Below are 17500 nucleotides of genomic sequence, written 5' to 3'. Positions count from 1 at the left end.
CGTCATGGACTTCCTTCATATTTTACACCAGTTTTTGCGTTGATGAAGGTGCTCAGGTGCGTCCCATGACCAATCAGCTTGCTATCGCTTGTCAAGCCAGCTCTTCCTAATAAACAAATTCTTTGAAGTGCTTGCTTGAGTGCTTAATCCACTTGGCGAGTGCTCTACAAGCTGCTTGGTAATGGAACACACCCCAGTTTTACGTTCATCTGAGGGACGACTAACACATTGATGAATCAGCCTGCCTATGAATCTGTAGGACGTTCACCTACACTCCCTCCCCACTTTTGCAAGTCCTCTTCTCACAAGCCTCCTTAACCTCCATGAGGTATAAGGGGGTCAACCAACCACTTCCACTCAACTCCCTCTCTCACTTAAATACCTCCATGAAGTGTAAGGGGATAAAGCTAGACTCCAGGTAAATGTAAACCTCTGGCGAAATGTAAATGAGGTATTATGAATGCTGCAGTTTAGTCACCTGCACTACCCTGCGCAACTTACAGTGTTAATTTATGTGCAAGAGTACCCGTAGGTGGTGCACATTGTCACTCTGCGAAAAACAATCAAAAATACATCCTATTCTCTTTTGTAATAACAGGTCGATGGATTAAGGTACAGCACAACATTCATGCCACACACGCCTGCAGTACAATTTAATGGAATTATACAGTGTGGTGACATGCGGTGCCTCAGCGATGTCCAGTCCGCTCACTGAAAATGTGAAGTTATGATTTTTTTTTTCATGCAATTGCCTTGGTTCAACTTTTTGGCCAATCTGCTTTCATTGTATTTTGATCTGTTCAGATCTGATCCTGCTCTCTCCCTCCCTCCTCCCCTCTCCTCTCTCTCTCTCCCGCCCCTCCCTCACTCTCCCGCCCCTCCCTCTCTCTCCCGCCCCTCCCTCTCTCTCCCGCCCCTCCCTCTCTCTCCCGCCCCTCCCTCTCTCTCCCGCCCCTCTCTCTCTCTCCCGCCCCCTCCTCTCTCTCTCTCTCCGCCCCTCCCTCTCTCTCTCCCGCCCCTCCCTCTCTCTCTCTCCCGCCCCCTCCCTCTCTCTCTCCCGCCCCTCCCTCTCTCTCTCTCCCGCCCCCTCCCTCTCTCTCTCTCCCGCCCCTCCCTCTCTCTCTCTCCCGCCCCTCCCTCTCTCTCTCTCCCGCCCCTCCCTCTCTCTCTCTCCCGCCCCCTCTCTCTCTCTCCCGCCCCTCCCTCTCTCTCTCTCTCCCGCCCCCTCCCTCTCTCTCTCTCCCGCCCCTCTCTCTCTCTCTCTCTCTCCCGCCCCTCCCTCTCTCTCTCTCTCTCTCTCCCGCCCCTCCCTCTCTCTCTCTCTCCCGCCCCTCCCTCTCTCTCTCTCTCCCTCTCCCGCCCCTCCCTCTCTCTCTCTCCCGCCCCTCCCTCTCTCTCTCCCGCCCCTCCCTCTCTCTCTCTCCCGCCCCTCCCTCTCTCTCTCTCCCGCCCCTCCCTCTCTCTCTCTCTCTCTCCCGCCCCTCTCTCTCTCTCCCGCCCCTCCCTCTCTCTCTCCCGCCCCCTCCCTCTCTCTCTCCCGCCCCTCCCTCTCTCTCTCTCTCTCTCTCCCCTCCCTCTCTCTCTCTCTCCCGCCCCTCTCTCTCTCTCTCTCCCGCCCCCTCCCTCTCTCTCTCCCGCCCCCTCCCTCTCTCTCTCTCCCGCCCCTCCCTCTCTCTCTCCCGCCCCCTCCCTCTCTCTCCCGCCCCTCTCCTCTCTCTCTATCTCCCGCCCTCTCTCTCTCTCTATCTCCCGCCCCTCTCTCTCTCTCTATCTCCCGCCCTCTCTCTCTCTCTCTCTCTCCGCCCCTCTCTCTCTCTCTCTCCCGGCCCCTCCCTCTCTCTCTCCCGGCCCCTCTCTCTCTCTCTCCCGCCCCCTCCCTCTCTCTCTCCCGGCCTCTCTCTCTCTATCTCCCGCCCTCTCTCTCTCTCTCTCTCTCCCCTCTCTCTCTCTCTCTCCGCCTCTCTCTCTCTCTCTCTATCTCCCGCCCTCTCTCTCTCTCTCTCTCTCTATCTCCCGCCCCTCTCTCTCTCTCTATCTCCCGCCCTCTCTCTCTCTCTCTATCTCCCGCCCCTCTCTCTCTCTCTCTCTCCCGCTCTCTCTCTCTCTCTATCTCCCGCCCCTCTCTCTCTCTATCTCCCGCCCTCTCTCTCTCTCTCTATCTCCCGCCCTCTCTCTCTCTCTATCTCCCGCCCTCTCTCTCTCTCTATCTCCCGCCCTCTCTCTCTCTCTATCTCCCGCCCTCTCTCTCTCTCTATCTCCCGCCCCTCTCTCTCTCTCTCTATCTCCCGCCCCTCTCTCTCTCTATCTCCCGCCCCTCTCTCTCTCTCTCTATCTCCCGCCTCTCTCTCTCTCTCTCTCTCTCTCTCTCTCTCTCTCTCTCTCTCTCTCTCTCTCTCTCTCTCTCTCTCTCTCTCTCTCTCTCTCTCTCTCTCTATCTCCCGCCTCTCTCTCTCTCTCTATCTCCCGCCCCTCTCTCTCTCTCTATCTCCCGCCCCTCTCTCTCTCTCTCTATCTCCCGCCCCTCTCTCTCTCTCTATCTCCCGCCCTCTCTCTCTCTCTATCTCCCGCCCCTCTCTCTCTCTCTATCTCCCGCCCTCTCTCTCTCTCTATCTCCCGCCCCTCTCTCTCTCTATCTCCCGCCCTCTCTCTCTCTCTATCTCCCGCCCTCTCTCTCTCTCTCTATCTCCCGCCCCTCTCTCTCTCTCTATCTATCTCCGCCCCTCTCTCTCTCTCTATCTCCCGCCCTCTCTCTCTCTCTATCTATCTCCCCCCCTCTCTCTCTCTCTCTATCTCCCGCCCCTCTCTCTCTCTCTCTCTCTCTATCTCCCGCCTCTCTCTCTCTCTCTCTCTCTCTCTCTCTCTCTCTCTCTCTCTCTCTCTCTCTCTCTCTCTCTCTCTCTCTATCTCCGCCCCTCTCTCTCTCTATCTCCCGCCCCTCTCTCTCTCTCCCGCCCCTCTCTCTCTCTCTCTATCTCCCGCCCCTCTCTCTCTCTATCTCCCGCCCTCTCTCTCTCTCTCTCTCTCTCCCGCCCTCTCTCTCTCTCTATCTCCCGCCCCTCTCTCTCTCTATCTCCCGCCCTCTCTCTCTCTATCTCCCGCCCCTCTCTCTCTCTCTATCTCCCGCCCCTCTCTCTCTCTCTATCTCCCGCCCCCTCTCTCTCTATCTCCCGCCCCTCTCTCTCTCTATCTCCCGCCCCCTCTCTCTCTATCTCCCGCCCCCTCTCTCTCTATCTCCCGCCCCTCTCTCTCTCTATCTCCCGCCCCCTCTCTCTCTCTATCTCCCGCCCCTCTCTCTCTCTATCTCCCGCCCCTCTCTCTCTATCTCCCGCCCCCTCTCTCTCTATCTGCCGCCCCTCTCTCTCTCTCTCTCTCTATCTCCCGCCCCTCTCTCTCTCTATCTGCCGCCCCTCCCCCTCTCTCTCTCTCTCTCCCGCCCCCTCTCCCTCTCTCCCGACCCCTCTCGCTCTCTCTCCCGCCCCTCTCCCTCTCTCTCCCGCCCCTCTTGCTCTCTCTCCCGCCCCCTCGCTCTCTCTACCGCCCCCCTCTTGCTCCCTCTACCGCCCCCCCTCTCTCTCTCCAAAATCCTTGCAAATATTAATCATTCCAAACTTCAATCAGGAAAAGAACACAAGTGCTGACTCCTGTTGTAGTCCTGTGTGAAATTATCAAGGGAGAGAAAGAGAGCACAGAAACTTGTGTGACATACCATCGATTTCCAGGAGAAATCTGCACAGGTAATTACCATAGAGCACCACTCAAAGAGGACAGTGTGCAATGGCCACACAAATTCTTTCAAGTTTACTACAGCTCAGAAAATCTCCATAGGCTGGCAGCCATGGGGTGGAATAAATTTCTCCTGAGGAAATGCCCTCCTGAGTGCAGTGAGAAGGGCAGTGCCATTTTTGTGATGTCGCTGGAACCCCACAAGTTTCATTCCACAAGTGCCAGGGAGTGACAGCACGTCTCTCAAGCTCAGTGGCTGTGTTTGTCTCATCTAAGAGTCCTGTGTTGTGTCTCATGTATTCGTATTCGTCTGTGTGCGTGTGTGTGTGCATGTACATTAGCTCCACTAAATCCTGTTAGAGAATATAAACTGCAGAAATGAAGTGAGTCTGGCACTGTCATGCTGCGGCATGGAAACTGCCATAAAATTTGTCCATTGACCCAGGATTGCCTCATTTTCTAAACAGATAGCACGTGGCTGTAGTGAACAACGAGAATGCACTCAATGGAGGTGCTGACTCACGCCGTTGTTTTCTCTTGGTGAAACACCGCCCCAGAGAGCACTAAACTACACTGTTGCGTGGCCACGGTGTGAGTAAATATAGTCGTGTACCACTTTTGATTCTATATTTTTCCTTGTGAGCTCAAAGATGAACTCGGCCGAGACATTTAAATATCAAGCTCCGTCACAAATTTGGTAATTCTAGCTGCCCTCGTTATTCATTTATTCTGCCGACAAACAAACAAAGCCACACAAGGGATGAACATAAATACTCATGCACCTAATCTATCGCTGGGATGTGAAAAAAAACATGGGATGCGGTGAAAAAGCAGAAAGATATTCCATCAATCTGGAAAAATGGACTGGAAGCAAGTTTCATGCATGCCTTTGTTGGCTATGCCCTGTGGAGATGTCTATCTAATATAATACTATCCTACACAGCTCAATTTCAATTTCCATTTTTTTTTTTTTTTTTGCATACAGAGTCGAGGCTCGTGGAAGAGGGAGAACACATAATGGATCAGGACGCAACAGAACAAAAAAGAACAGCAGAAAGAGAAGGGGGACATGCCAACAGTAGGGCTGAGGGGCAAAACAGATGAAGACAAGGGATGCAAAATAAACATGTTTCAATTTATCATGTTAAATTTGTCGATGTCTACAAGGTATGACAACCATTTTGCCATGTCGACTGATTTGTTAATGACTGGAGGCTCCGAGTCGACGTTCACCAATTTGATTACACAGTAAAGTAGCTCCGACGAGTTGGCAGGATATCCTCGGGACATGGGCACTCGTGTCTCAGCTGTTCTCACCTAGGTTCGAATGTCGGCCCGGATATAAACTGTCACTCTGGTGTTTCGCCTGCATGGTGAGGCCTCATTGTGTGCGCTGTCCCTCGGACGGACGTGATAATAGGTGCCACATCTGCTAGAAATAGTTAGTGGAGGTTAAAGATCCTAATGGTGTCCTTAGCGAAGAGCAGGTGAAGTTATTGCCAGTATCGTAACTAAATTTCATATTCCTGTCACTTGCAGTCAAAATTCAGGCCGAGCCAACTGGTTCATGGAAGGGCCAAAAACCTTCGCCAACCGATCCCACAAGAAGACGTGAATATTTAGTGCTGTTTAAAGAGGTAGTGCTAGAGTAAAGTAGCTTCAGCAAAAAAAGTTATTCAAATAAACAAAAACAAACCAAAATAAGTTTTGCTAACGAGTTTTCACCAATTCATTGCTTTAAATTATTTTTTTTTCTTCGAGTACAGTAAACGCATCAGTAGATAACAGACAAAAACAGGAAGCAAAACACGCATGCATGGGGCGGACAAAATGGATACAGGTTCATAGAAGAGCAAGGTTGACTGGACAGTGGGGTAGCAGGGCACGAGGGCAACGATTGGGCACAACCGGCAAAGGAATAAACAAACGGGAAAGGGAGAGAGCGCGGCGGGGAAGAAACACTGAAACGAGCAAGTTAGAGGGTTGGCCTGGAGGCTTAATGGGGGGAATAAATACAAGGAGTCAGTAGGATGGGGTATGACATGAAATGGTAGTGCACCAACTAACTTCTTTAAGCCCTGGAGGGAAGAATGGGAAAGAACAGCCTCTGAAGGCAGTTCCATAGATGGGAGAAGTGAGGAACAAAGGAGTTGAGATGTGCAGTCTGCTTTGGTTGTGGAAGTTTAACCAGACGGGGGTTACTGGAGTAAACATGCATCCTGGAGCTGCTGGGGAGGGTTGGAGGACTGAGCGAGCAGACAGAGTGGTGTTAGAGAAGCCGAGGTTAAAAAATACAGCGACCGCAGACCTGCCCTGTGATGTGACAGCAACAGACCTCCTTCAGCCTCATCACAGGAAATTCCAATAATGTTGAGAGCTTTGCATTCCACAGTATCCAGGAGAAAGATATGTGATGCTGGGGCACCGGCCCATAAGGAAGAGCAGTGCTCCATTGAGCTATGGATAAAAGGCCTTGTAGACAGTTTCCAAGCTCTGAATTTTCCAAACAAAGACTTGGAATGATGGAAGATACTCAGTCTATGACTAGCTTTGAAGGCCAGCTTTGCCATGTGGATGGTCCAGGAGAGGTCATGGTTAATGTTGAGACCTAGGAATTCAAGAGATTGAATGTCTTCCAATGGCTGACCATATAAATCGATAAGTAGGTTAAGTTTGATGATTCTTCCTGAGATACAGAGTGACACAGTGAGATTTTCCAAGATTGAAGGATATGTTCTTTTTATCAGACCAGCATCTAAGAAATTTGAGATCAGAAGAGAGTGACACATCTGTAATCTGCCTAGCAGTGGGATGGGTTACTGTACGACACAATGTGGAGCCATCAAGCTGTTTTTTTTTTTTACCTTCATCAATCTTTTATAAAATAAATTTATAAAATCTTGTTGATGAAAAAAAGTTTGTTGTTATTATTTTTCACCTGTGTGCACACTGCAAGTTAAATTTGTTTAAAACAAAATCTTGAGCCTCAAGTTGTTTTTTTTGTTTGAGTATATTCAAATATGGTCCTATTCAGGTTGAAGAGCACGAGTATAATGATTTGTACGCTCCATAAAAAAACTAGAAGGGCACGCGGTAGCACTCATACCTCTGCCATGTAATGCCTGATCCAAGAGAACACATCGGGCCCAATACATTTTTGAACTAGAGGGGGAGCACTCGGTAGAGTGCAAAACCTCCGCCGCCAATACTGCTGGGTCACTGAAGTGAACCTGATATCCTATTCATTGTTGGTCAAAACGGATCAGACTCTACTGAACCACGATTGAATAAACTAAACTAGATCGACGCGCATGTAGAAATGCCCAAAAAAAAAATCGAAATTTTTTTGAAAAAAAAAGGTGCAAAAATTATTTTTTTCTATAACAAATTTTTTTTTTGGGGGGGGGGGTGGAAATCACTTAAAACATGTAGAAATGCAAAAAAAAAAATCAAATATTTTTCAAATAAAATCGAAACTTTTTTTGAAAAAAGTTGCAAAATTTTGTTATTTTTTTCTCTAACAATTTTTTCTGTTTGGTTGGAAATCACTTAAAACATGTGGAAATGCAACAACAAAAATTCAAATATTTTTTCAAAATGGCCACCATAGCGGCCATATTGGACTTTAGCCCAAGTCCAAAATCTAATGGCATGATCCTTGGACCATACCTAATCCCCCACCAAGTTTTGTCGAAATCCGTCCAAGAGTTTTTCCGTAATACTGTTCACAAACAAACAAACAGACAGGGGTGAAAACAGTAACCTCCGTCCATCTTCGATGGCGGAGGTTAAATATCGTGATATATATATATATATATATATATATATATATATATATATATATATATATATATATATATATATATATATATATATATATATATATATATATATCGTTTCTGGCCCGATCTCTCAATGATGAAGAATCACTTTAAATCTATACTTCTCGTATCCAGATCCGGATCTTCACCGAAATTGAATCAATTTGTCGTGGTCACACACCCAACCTGTCCACCAAGTTCCATCCAAATCCATTCACAACTTTTTGAGATATCGTGCTATATATCATTTTGGCCCGATCACTCGTTGGTGAGGAATCACTGAAATTATCAGATCCGGATCCGGATTCAGACAGCTATTGGTAGATATAGGTTTTGACATGGCGGCCATCTTGAAAATCCAAGATGGCCAGCATCATGTATTCAGAGGAAGTGGTTCCTGTAAAAACTGGAAAGCTAAGGTAATGGGTAACGTGGGGGAAAATTGGCGCTTTTGTCCGGAACGTCCATATCCATCTCAAATCCAGTCCTAAGCTGCCTGACTAATCGTTTTGGGATCATGATCACACAGCAAGAACGACATGAGAAATGTTTTGGGCAACAGGTGATTCTCTGCATTCTCTTCGTCGACCTTTGAAAAGCTTTCCAAGACAACAGTTTGTCAAATGGGATTTTGGAGCTTGCTCTACTGGTGTGGCTGCTCAGAGATTATTGCCCATATGATCCGTCAGTTCTTCAAGGGTAAGATAGGTCAATTCTCCGATTGTGTCTGGATTTCACATACCGTCAATGTTAAGAATCCAGTGACTCAATATTTTCCACTCCTGCTGCTGGAAAAGCATTTTCCAGCTTACCAGTGCAGTATATCGAGCACATACTGTAGTTGCGAACTTTGAAAATACCGACGCATCAAAAGTAACAAACTTTACCAGAGTCGCATGCAATTGTATGAGACTATGGTAAAATTTATTACGGAGTAGCAGAACAAAAGCAGAGAGGGGAACAGTTAACTGTCCCAAACACATAGCACTGTTGATTAAGCAGCTATTTCAAACAACAAGTTGAGGGGAATCATCTTTCAACCAGACAATGATAACCTGACAGATTTTTACTGAATAATTATAGTTCATAAGTTTTCATGATCATTAAATAATTCTCGTGTGCAGATCCAGATCTTCACCAAAATCGAATCAATTCATCGTTGCCATACACCCAACCTGCCCCCTGCCCCCCCCCAAGTTTCATCTGAATCTGGCCACAACTTTGTTGAGATATCGTGCTAAATATGAGTTTAGCAGTTTCGCCCTATCTCTCAATGGTGAAGAATCACTTTAAATCTATACTTCTCGTATCCAGATACGGATCTTCACCAAAATTGAATCAATCCTTCCTTGTCACACACCCAACATGTCCACCAAGTTTCGTCCGAATCCATCCCCAAACTTTTTGAGAGATCGTGCTATCTATCATTTTTGGCCCGATCTCTCAATGGTGAAGAATCACTAAAAAAAATTTGTTGGCAGATCCGGATCTGGATCGAGATCTTCACCAAAATTCGTCCTTGTCACATGTCCAACACGTTTCATCTGGATCCGTCCACAACTTTTTGAGATATTAGTCCAAGAGCATTAGGGTTTAACCTGGACATTTTTGGTAACAAGCTGATTTTTTCAGGAAAGGTCCAGGAATGTGTGTGAAATAACATACTAAAAGTCCTCATGAATCCTCCTTGAGCGTTTTCCGCAATCCAAAATGGCGTCCAAAATGGCCGCCATTTCATGTTTTTCTCATAACTTTGCAAGTAGGTTTACCTATAACACATTTTAAATGTCTACACATATGTTTTGAAGTATAAGGAACTCAATACAATATATCTATACCAATAGAACTACTTGAACTAGTCCCAAAATCCAAAATGGCGCCAAAGATGGTTGCAATTTCCTGTTTTTCTCATGACCCTGTGACTAAGTTACCTCAATATGCACTTTAAATCTCTAAATATATTATGTCTTGAGAAATAAGGAACTCATTCAGATACTTTGAAGTACAAAGGAAACAATAAAACCGCTGAAGTTCTTTCTGAAATTCAAATGGTGCTCAAAATGTCCGCCACTTATCAACACACTGCTGTTTTCGCCTGTTTCAAGAGGCAAAGACATTCAAAACAAGATCATGCTAGAGATTCAAACCTCAAAAGTTTCAGATGAATCTTTACCTTACGCATGCACACACCTAGTTGCATCAGTCATTGTCTTCATCGTCAGATGCTGTATCTTCAATGTTGATGTCCTCTGAAGTTGGGGTAATATCATCGTCGGCATCTATAAGAGTTGGTGCTGTATTGTTGCAATTGAGACCACTGCATTTACTGCACATTGAGGTACAAAAGAGCCCAAGTTTCTTGCAGCTACATGTCATGCTTCTGCAACCATCTGGTTTACACCCACATGCCACCATGTTCAGCAAAGTGTCGGGTGCAACAGCAATGTCTGTTTCTACCGGGGTAAGAGTCCCGTCCTGAAATCGCCAGCCCCATTCTGTTGGAGATAAGGAGTTACCCATCCATTCCTGGACGGTAAGATAGGCGCGATATGAATGTTGCTTTGCTGCAGCACTAGTTGGAGGTAGACTTTCTAGCTGAAAGGATGAACTCAGGGAACTGCGACCGATTGCCCGTTTGTATGCGATGTGACGGTAGTCATCAAGAGATTCAAAACTGCTGGCTCCATAAAGCTTAAGAATGAAGCCTTCCCCAGCTTTTTCCACCTCGTCATGGGTGCTTCCACTGTTTGTGAAGGTATCCAGCAAGTCGTAGTCCCGCTTCTTGTGCACCATGTTGAAAGCTTTACGCTTGCCCTGACGATAGATCGCAGAGACCGTGTCACATCCCGTCACAGCATGAAGAAACATCAAGTGATTTCTTGTGTCCCCTATGGCATGCTGAATCTCATGAATGTTGAAGACCGTGACAGGATTACTGCGGCATAGCATGTACACATCTGTGGAAGAGGTTGCCCGAGCAACTAGCATTACCAGTAAGTCTGTGTCCGTACCAACGACAGCAACTGGCACATGTTCTGACTCTGCCAGTGCTAGTGCTGTGGAGACAATCAGGGTGTCGGCATCTGCTTCTGCCTGTACTTTTGGAAGAACTCAAGAGGTCTTATTGGTACTTGCGTGCTTCAGCATCTCTTAAGATGTATTCTAATGAGTTCCTCATACTTCAAAACATATATGTAGACATTTAAAGTGTGTTTTGGGGAAACCTGCTTGCAAAGTTATGAGAAAAACAGAAGAGGCGGCCATTTTGGACGCCATCTTGGATTGCGGAAAACGCTCAAGGAGGATTTATGAGGACTTTTAGTATGTTATTCTAGACATATTCCTGGACCTATCCTGAAAAAATCAGCTTGTTACCAAAAATGTCCAGGTTAGGGCCTATTTTGACCTAATGCTCTTGGACTATCCTGCACACAAACAAACAAACAGACAGAAAGGGGTGAACACATAACCTCCTTCACCTTTGGTGGCGGAGGTAAAAATTGGGGTTAGTTAAAACACCCCTTTTGAAGATAAGTTATTACATTATTTAATTATATCCTTTATCAGGCACCTCCAAAGCCACCCCGCTCTCGATGGGGTCTTAATTCGCCTGTTTTTTTTTGGCCTGCCTAACAATGTCTCAACTTAGAAAAATCCGCAACAATTTCTTTACGACAAAGCGATCAAATGTTTTTTTCACTTTCCTCACTCATATCATTGAATGTCTGATCTTCATACCTATGAATCGTTGTCCACATCACTTTTGGAAGTGCGATAGTATTCAAATTAGTAGCTGGAGCAATTTCATGCATTATAAAGATATGATGCGATTTTCCACGATCTACTCCCATGGACTAATTAAAACATATGATCGAAATATAATTGCTGCTTTGAGGATCGGGTCATGTGGACTAAATAACTGTTGAAATCTGGAGTGAAATTTGAATATGTTAAGAAATTGATGACGTTCATCTCCTCTCCCTGTCAAGGCCAGAGTGCCCCACGGCAGTGTTCTGAGCCCAGTCCTATTCCTGATGTTCACAAATGATCTGAATCTGGAAAATCATCTTTGTCTGTTTGCTGATGACTCCACCCTCCGCCGTGACATTCCTCATCGTTCAGACAGGCTGGCTGCAACCTCCTCCCTGTCTTCAGACCTTGACAAAAGCACAAACTGGCCAAACACTTTGGATATGTCTTTCAATCCAGACAAATCTCACACTCTCGCTCTCTTTCTCCGAAAGGACGGTCTGGCAATCGCCCTTCACCCAACCATCTACTTTCTCAAGAAGATGGTGGGGGTGCAGAGCGGGGTTCCCAACTCTTGAGGAAGTTCAGTCATTCAAACTCTTGGGCCTCATTATCAGCCATGATCTTTCTTGGGCAAACTACATTTCAAAATTCGCCTCCAAAGCCAGTCACCGATTGAGCATCCTGCATCATACAAAGACCTTCATTGACACACCTGAGCTTCCATCCACCAACAAGGCCTTCATCCACAGCTTGATGGAGTACTGCTCTCCCCTCTGAGCTGGCTCCCCAGCCTCACATCTTCCTCAGCATGACGCCATGGAAACCAAGGCCTTCAAGTTTATTGGATGAAGCCGAGTCAGTGGGCCTCACACTTCACAATCACTGGCAGGTTGGTGGTATCTCTGTCTTCTCCCATCTCCTTTCTGGTCTTGCACCCTCTGCTCAACAGCCTAAATTCAGGATCACTGCCGACCTCCTGTGTCGGAGTGACGACCCATCCAGAAGTGTGCCCAATAGCCAAGGAGACTGCCCAGGCAGCATCAACGCTCTGCACAGAGTATGGTCCCAATCGATGGATAGATGGATGGATGGCTGACCTCCACCCATTCGCTCCTCTTTTTTTCATGTCTGTGAAATCAATGTCCACATTCTCTTCAATCTCATTCATCCCTCCAGGTCTTCAAGACAGCTTTTAAGCCTGGTGTTGGCTTAGTGGTTCGGGTGGCTGGCTTGAGATCTTAGGGTCCTGAGTTCAAGCCCCGTTGGCCACTGAATTAACACCAGGTGGGGTTGACTCAGCCTGTCATCTTTCCGAGGTCAGCAGAATGAGTACCAGTGTACTGGTATGGGGCAGAGCATCAGAGGCATAGTCATGCCCCAACAAAATGATTGCTACCCGGCAGCCTAGCTGGCATACACAAAAATAAGACAGCTTTTCACCACCATCTCAGATCGTCCCCAGTGCAAAACCATGATGTTTTCTCCCCTCGTTAAACCATTCCCCCCACCCCAATCCCTCCACCTTCAAAATGTCCAGTTTTGTCTCCTGAGAGTTTCCTTCTGTATCAATCTTGTCCACCCCATGCGTCCTCTCCTGCCCCACCCCAAATTCTTCCCCACACCCATTGTTTGTCCACGTCTCCCTCTGTCTTGGCCTTCATCTCTGCTGTTGGCATCCCACCCCCCATCCCCTCACTACTGTTCCTTTTGTTCTGTTATATCCTGATCTGTTCAATGTAATAGCGCTTCCAAGAGCCTCGACTATACATGCAAAAAAACCAAACAAAGACCAGCAAAGGAAATTGGGTGAGCAGTATGTTGGATTTTGGAAGTTTAACAGAGAGGGTTTGTGAAAGACTGCATGGATCATGGACGGACTGTTGAGAATTGGAGGATCAAAGGAAGTGAGACCGAAAGAGAGGCGGTATAAAACAGAGGTCACCAACCTGTCCGGCAGCAGATCATGTGCTTTGTCTTTATGGGAAATGCCAATTATGTGGAAAGCTTTCCATCGCATCAAGGAAAAAGAACTGAAGCAGCGACATCAGCCTGTAGGATAGACCAGTACTTGCTGGAGGTAAAGACAAAGGCCTCGTGGGTAGTGAGAGGTTTAGTTTCCCCAAGCAAGAAATTAGCCCAACAGAGAAAACCACATCTTCGGTTGGCTTTAGAAGTCAACTTCGATATATATGGTCAGCCTAAGAGAGGTGATGAGGGTCATAAATTGAAGAAACTGAAACTTTTTCCAGTAGTTGACGATGGAAATCGATGGCGAGTTCATTAGACAATCGTTCCGGAAAGACAAGGAGACGAGGAGGGCTTGATGTCAAATGCAATGATGGATTCCACATGTATGCTTTCAATTGGTAGTTTACTCTGGCCTGGAGCTCAGAAGAATCATTTTTGCACACCTCTTCGAAAATATGATCACTGGTGTTGTCTATACGCATCGTCAAGCCTTATGAAACCATTCCCTATCTCTATCGCTGAAAAGTCAAAGTTTCCAAAAGGAAATGGGTAAGAGGTGGAAAGGTGGGGACAAAAAAATAATGGGTTGGGTACAGGAGCTTTGGGGGTATGGAATGAGTTATTTCTTCCACATCTCAAGCAGAGTCTCCCATGAAGCCGATTGAGGTGAGAGATGATATGGATTGGGAGCATACACCAGGCAGCCACTTGACAAGGTATCACCAGGAATGAATAAAGAAAACGTTAGAGGGTTCAGGCTGAGGATTATGTGGTTGATGTTAACTGGCTCGCACAAGTATCAGCCCACACTTGATCAGGCTTTGCAAAATGACCAAAGAATTCTCTTTCGGGTTCGCCACCCGTAATGAGAAAGCAAGCTGCTTGATAGCAACTGCTTCTGCAGAGGATTCAATCTCCCACAGCAGAAAGGATGCACATGAGAGCAGCAAATGGGCAGAGATAAACATTCTTCATATTTCGTATCCAGCACAAGGCTGTGAGTATCATCACTGGAGGTGTGTGGCTGTTCTGCTGATGCATCGCCCTCTTGTAGGTCATGGAAGGAATTTGGAACTTTGGCCAGGGTCCCGGCGACAGCTCGCCCACTCTTTCATGAAGGACATCACGGGATCCTTAATGTCCACCGACTCATGCGAGCAGATGGGATGCCCAGTTTAATGTCCATCTGAGGCAGGGCACACACTGATGTGTTGCGCTGCCTGCAAGACCCAGAACGACAGTTTCTCGCTGGGCCAAGATTCAAGCCCATATTGCCAGCCAATCGATAAACCTGAGAGACCAAGACAGACAGAGACAAAGACGGTGGACACAATTCAGCATTTGAGGCAAGGGTTACACGCAGTAGCAGTTGGTTGTATTTAGCAAAGCTAACCCACCACTTGGGAAGGGAATCGATCCATGGATGCGTTGCTGGCTCACTGGCATCCATCAAAATCGAGTGGACTCCCCCCAAGAATTAAGCTGGCAAGCTTACATCGTCATTGACTTTGGATTCACGGTTACCATTCCAGTGAAGAGGTACTGTTAGGCATTTGAGTCGACGACATTTGGCCACATTGACAAAGCAATTATACCATAAATGTATAGTTTCGGTCTGCTCACTTCGCCTCTATTTTACACAGGAAATCCATAACTGCTGATATTTTGTCAGAAGCTTCTCCATGACCATCAACCATTTTTACAGCCAACTGCCACAATCAAGTTCTGTCAATAACAATAACGAGTACTCATCTAAGAAATAGTTCTTCCTCATGGGAAATCTTCCCCATAAAATTACATCATGAGCTGACTGCGAACACAGATTTCCCCATCAGGAAGATTATAATTCAGGCCGATTAACAAGCCAACATTTCATTTCATTAAAAAAAAATTTGTAATTTCATTTGCAATTGAGCACAACATATCATCTTTTGAGACATTATTCTTTTGATCTGTCATGAATTTTTTTTTTTTTTTAATTCATGACGTTGACATATCTAAAGTATTTGCCCAACCGAAATATTGACATATCTAATGATCATTTAAATGACGAGAAGAGCCGGTTGTTATGATGCAAGTGGCTTGTGACGACTGTGCAGACAGCATACCAGCATCATTGAGCCATTTTTCTAGCAGCGGTTTGAGCTTGCACATGTTCTTGAAGCTCAAATTGAGTGCCTCGAAACGTGAGATCGTCGTTTGGCTAAAGTCATTTCCATAGAACTTGCCCATCGCCATGCCAACATCACCCTGAGAAAGAAAAAAAAAAAAAAACACAGAGCAAAATAAACAAACGAGTAATACTGAATGACAGAAGATGAAACAACTATTATTAGGTCATTACAGATGACTGTAAATTTTGTGGATGTTCATACAAACGGGGTACGACCTGTGTGAATCCCAGCTTGATTCTGCGCTGTTTAAACATCTTGGCAAACTGTTCCAGCTCCTCCAAATCGCTTGGTTCCTCCAGTGTGGGTACAGAAGGGGGGTCACCACGTTTAGGTGGGGATTGATGAGTTCCAGAAAGCCGCAGCGACCCCAGAGCTCCCCCAACCCCTCCCACTCCAGTGTTTACAAGAGACTGTCGAGCCAAAGCAGGCATTACAGTAGCCTGTGAAAGACCAAGGAGTGGAAATAATACAAGATACATACTCAGAGGATAAGCAAAGTAAAGGTCATGTTATGCATCAAGGCATTGCGGTGATTCTAAGGATAGCGAGAATGGTACTCGGTGTAGCGCATACCTCCGCCAAGCTGAACGCTTTACGTTTCGTATCCCACTGATGGGCCGGATCTGCATCTGGACCTTCACCAAAATGGAATCGGCTTGTTCTCGTCACCAACCCAACTCATACACAAAGTTTTGTCATAATCATTCTGCAACTTTAAATATCCTGCCATATATAGTTTTTGGCTCCATCTCTCAATGGGGAAGAATCACTTTTAAAATTAAAAAAAAAAATTTGGATCTGGATCTTTACCAAAATCGAATCACTTAGTCCTCGTCACACATCCAACCTTTCCCCCAAGTTTTGTCCAAATCAGTCAAAAACTTTTTGAGATATCATGCCATCCTGCCTATCATTTTTGGCCCTATCTCTCAATGGAGAAGAATCAATGAAAACAAAAAATCTATAGTTCTCGAATCTAGATACGGATCTTCACCAAACTCTAAACAATTTGACCTCGTCACACACTCAACCTGTCCACAACTTTTTGAGATATCCCGTACACAGTGCAGACAAACAAACAACCAGACGGGTAAAAATATCACGTCCGTCAAGCTTTGGTGGCAGAGGCAACAAGTGATCATGGTAATCTGCATGAACACAATAGAATATTAAAGCGTAAGACAACACAGAGAGGTGAGATAATCACCAGGGCCACAGAATATCTGTGTGAACCTGAATCCAGTGCACCAAGAGCCTCAGGATCGTGACATCTTTAACAAATGATCGAATGCTTTTGATGAACCGACTGTTAATTATTTAAACATTTTTCCTGCACATATTGTTTTTATATTGATTTGATGAATTTTTCAAACTGGACGTTTCTCTGAGAAATGTAATAGCCTCAAATATACAGTGTGTCAAAATTAATTCTGAAATGCTAAAAAGAACCCAGTCCAACATTTGATGCCCAACTGTCCCATATCATTTTATTTTGCTTTGCAATTATTCACGTTACAAGGTGGGAGGAGATTCTGAAATGACAACCCACAGTCAAAATGATCAGATTGTAAAAGTTTGCACTTCTACCAGGCCTCAAGTTTTTTGAATTATTTTTGTTGAGCACAGCCATGAGCACGCCATTAATAATTATGCACGGTGTCTCGTCTCACGGCGTGGAGTTCTCGAAAGCAATGATTTTATCGGCCTATTTTGAATTGGCTGACATTGTATTTCTGGAGGTGACATTCAAAAGCATGCGTACATCAGTTTTGAATAAACTATTTGGGACTCTTGGTTCACAAGATATTGTCGCATGGAAAGCAGCCGTGACAATAGAATGCAACCGCTCCTGACGGTTACCGCCGCATGCTGGGCCTACAAGTCAAAAAAAAAAACAGAACCAAAGATTTTCTGCACAGGTCTGCTTCGAGTGGTGGCCACTGGCCTGCGAACTGGCGAGTTTATTCCTATGCTGTTTGTCAAAGAAAGTTACGATGATTAAACTCTGCAGGGACTCCAACCAAACCCAAGTGCTTGCATGAAGAAATGTCAGAAGCACAA

At 46.0% G+C, this 17500-nt stretch overlaps 1 protein-coding gene across 1 annotated transcript in view; it reads right to left on the bottom strand.

Moving 5' to 3' along the window:
- The window catches only part of LOC147031292 (POU domain, class 2, transcription factor 1-like), a 244250-nt gene that overhangs the window by 86982 nt on the left and 139768 nt on the right, over positions 1 to 17500 (bottom strand). Inside the window, exons 8-9 of the mRNA XM_085871924.1 lie at positions 15655 to 15948; positions 15374 to 15515 (exon numbers count right to left, since the gene is read on the bottom strand). Coding sequence (XP_085728050.1) covers positions 15374 to 15515; positions 15655 to 15948 — 436 coding nt within the window. The remainder of the gene's footprint in view (positions 1 to 15373; positions 15516 to 15654; positions 15949 to 17500) is intronic.

The sequence above is a fragment of the Eptatretus burgeri genome, chromosome 2 (genome assembly GCF_056783735.1).
Source record: "Eptatretus burgeri isolate ZD-2024b chromosome 2, Ebu_testis_v1, whole genome shotgun sequence".
Taxonomy (NCBI): Eukaryota; Metazoa; Chordata; class Myxini; order Myxiniformes; family Myxinidae; genus Eptatretus; species Eptatretus burgeri.
This window is presented reverse-complemented; position numbering and strand designations above follow the sequence as displayed.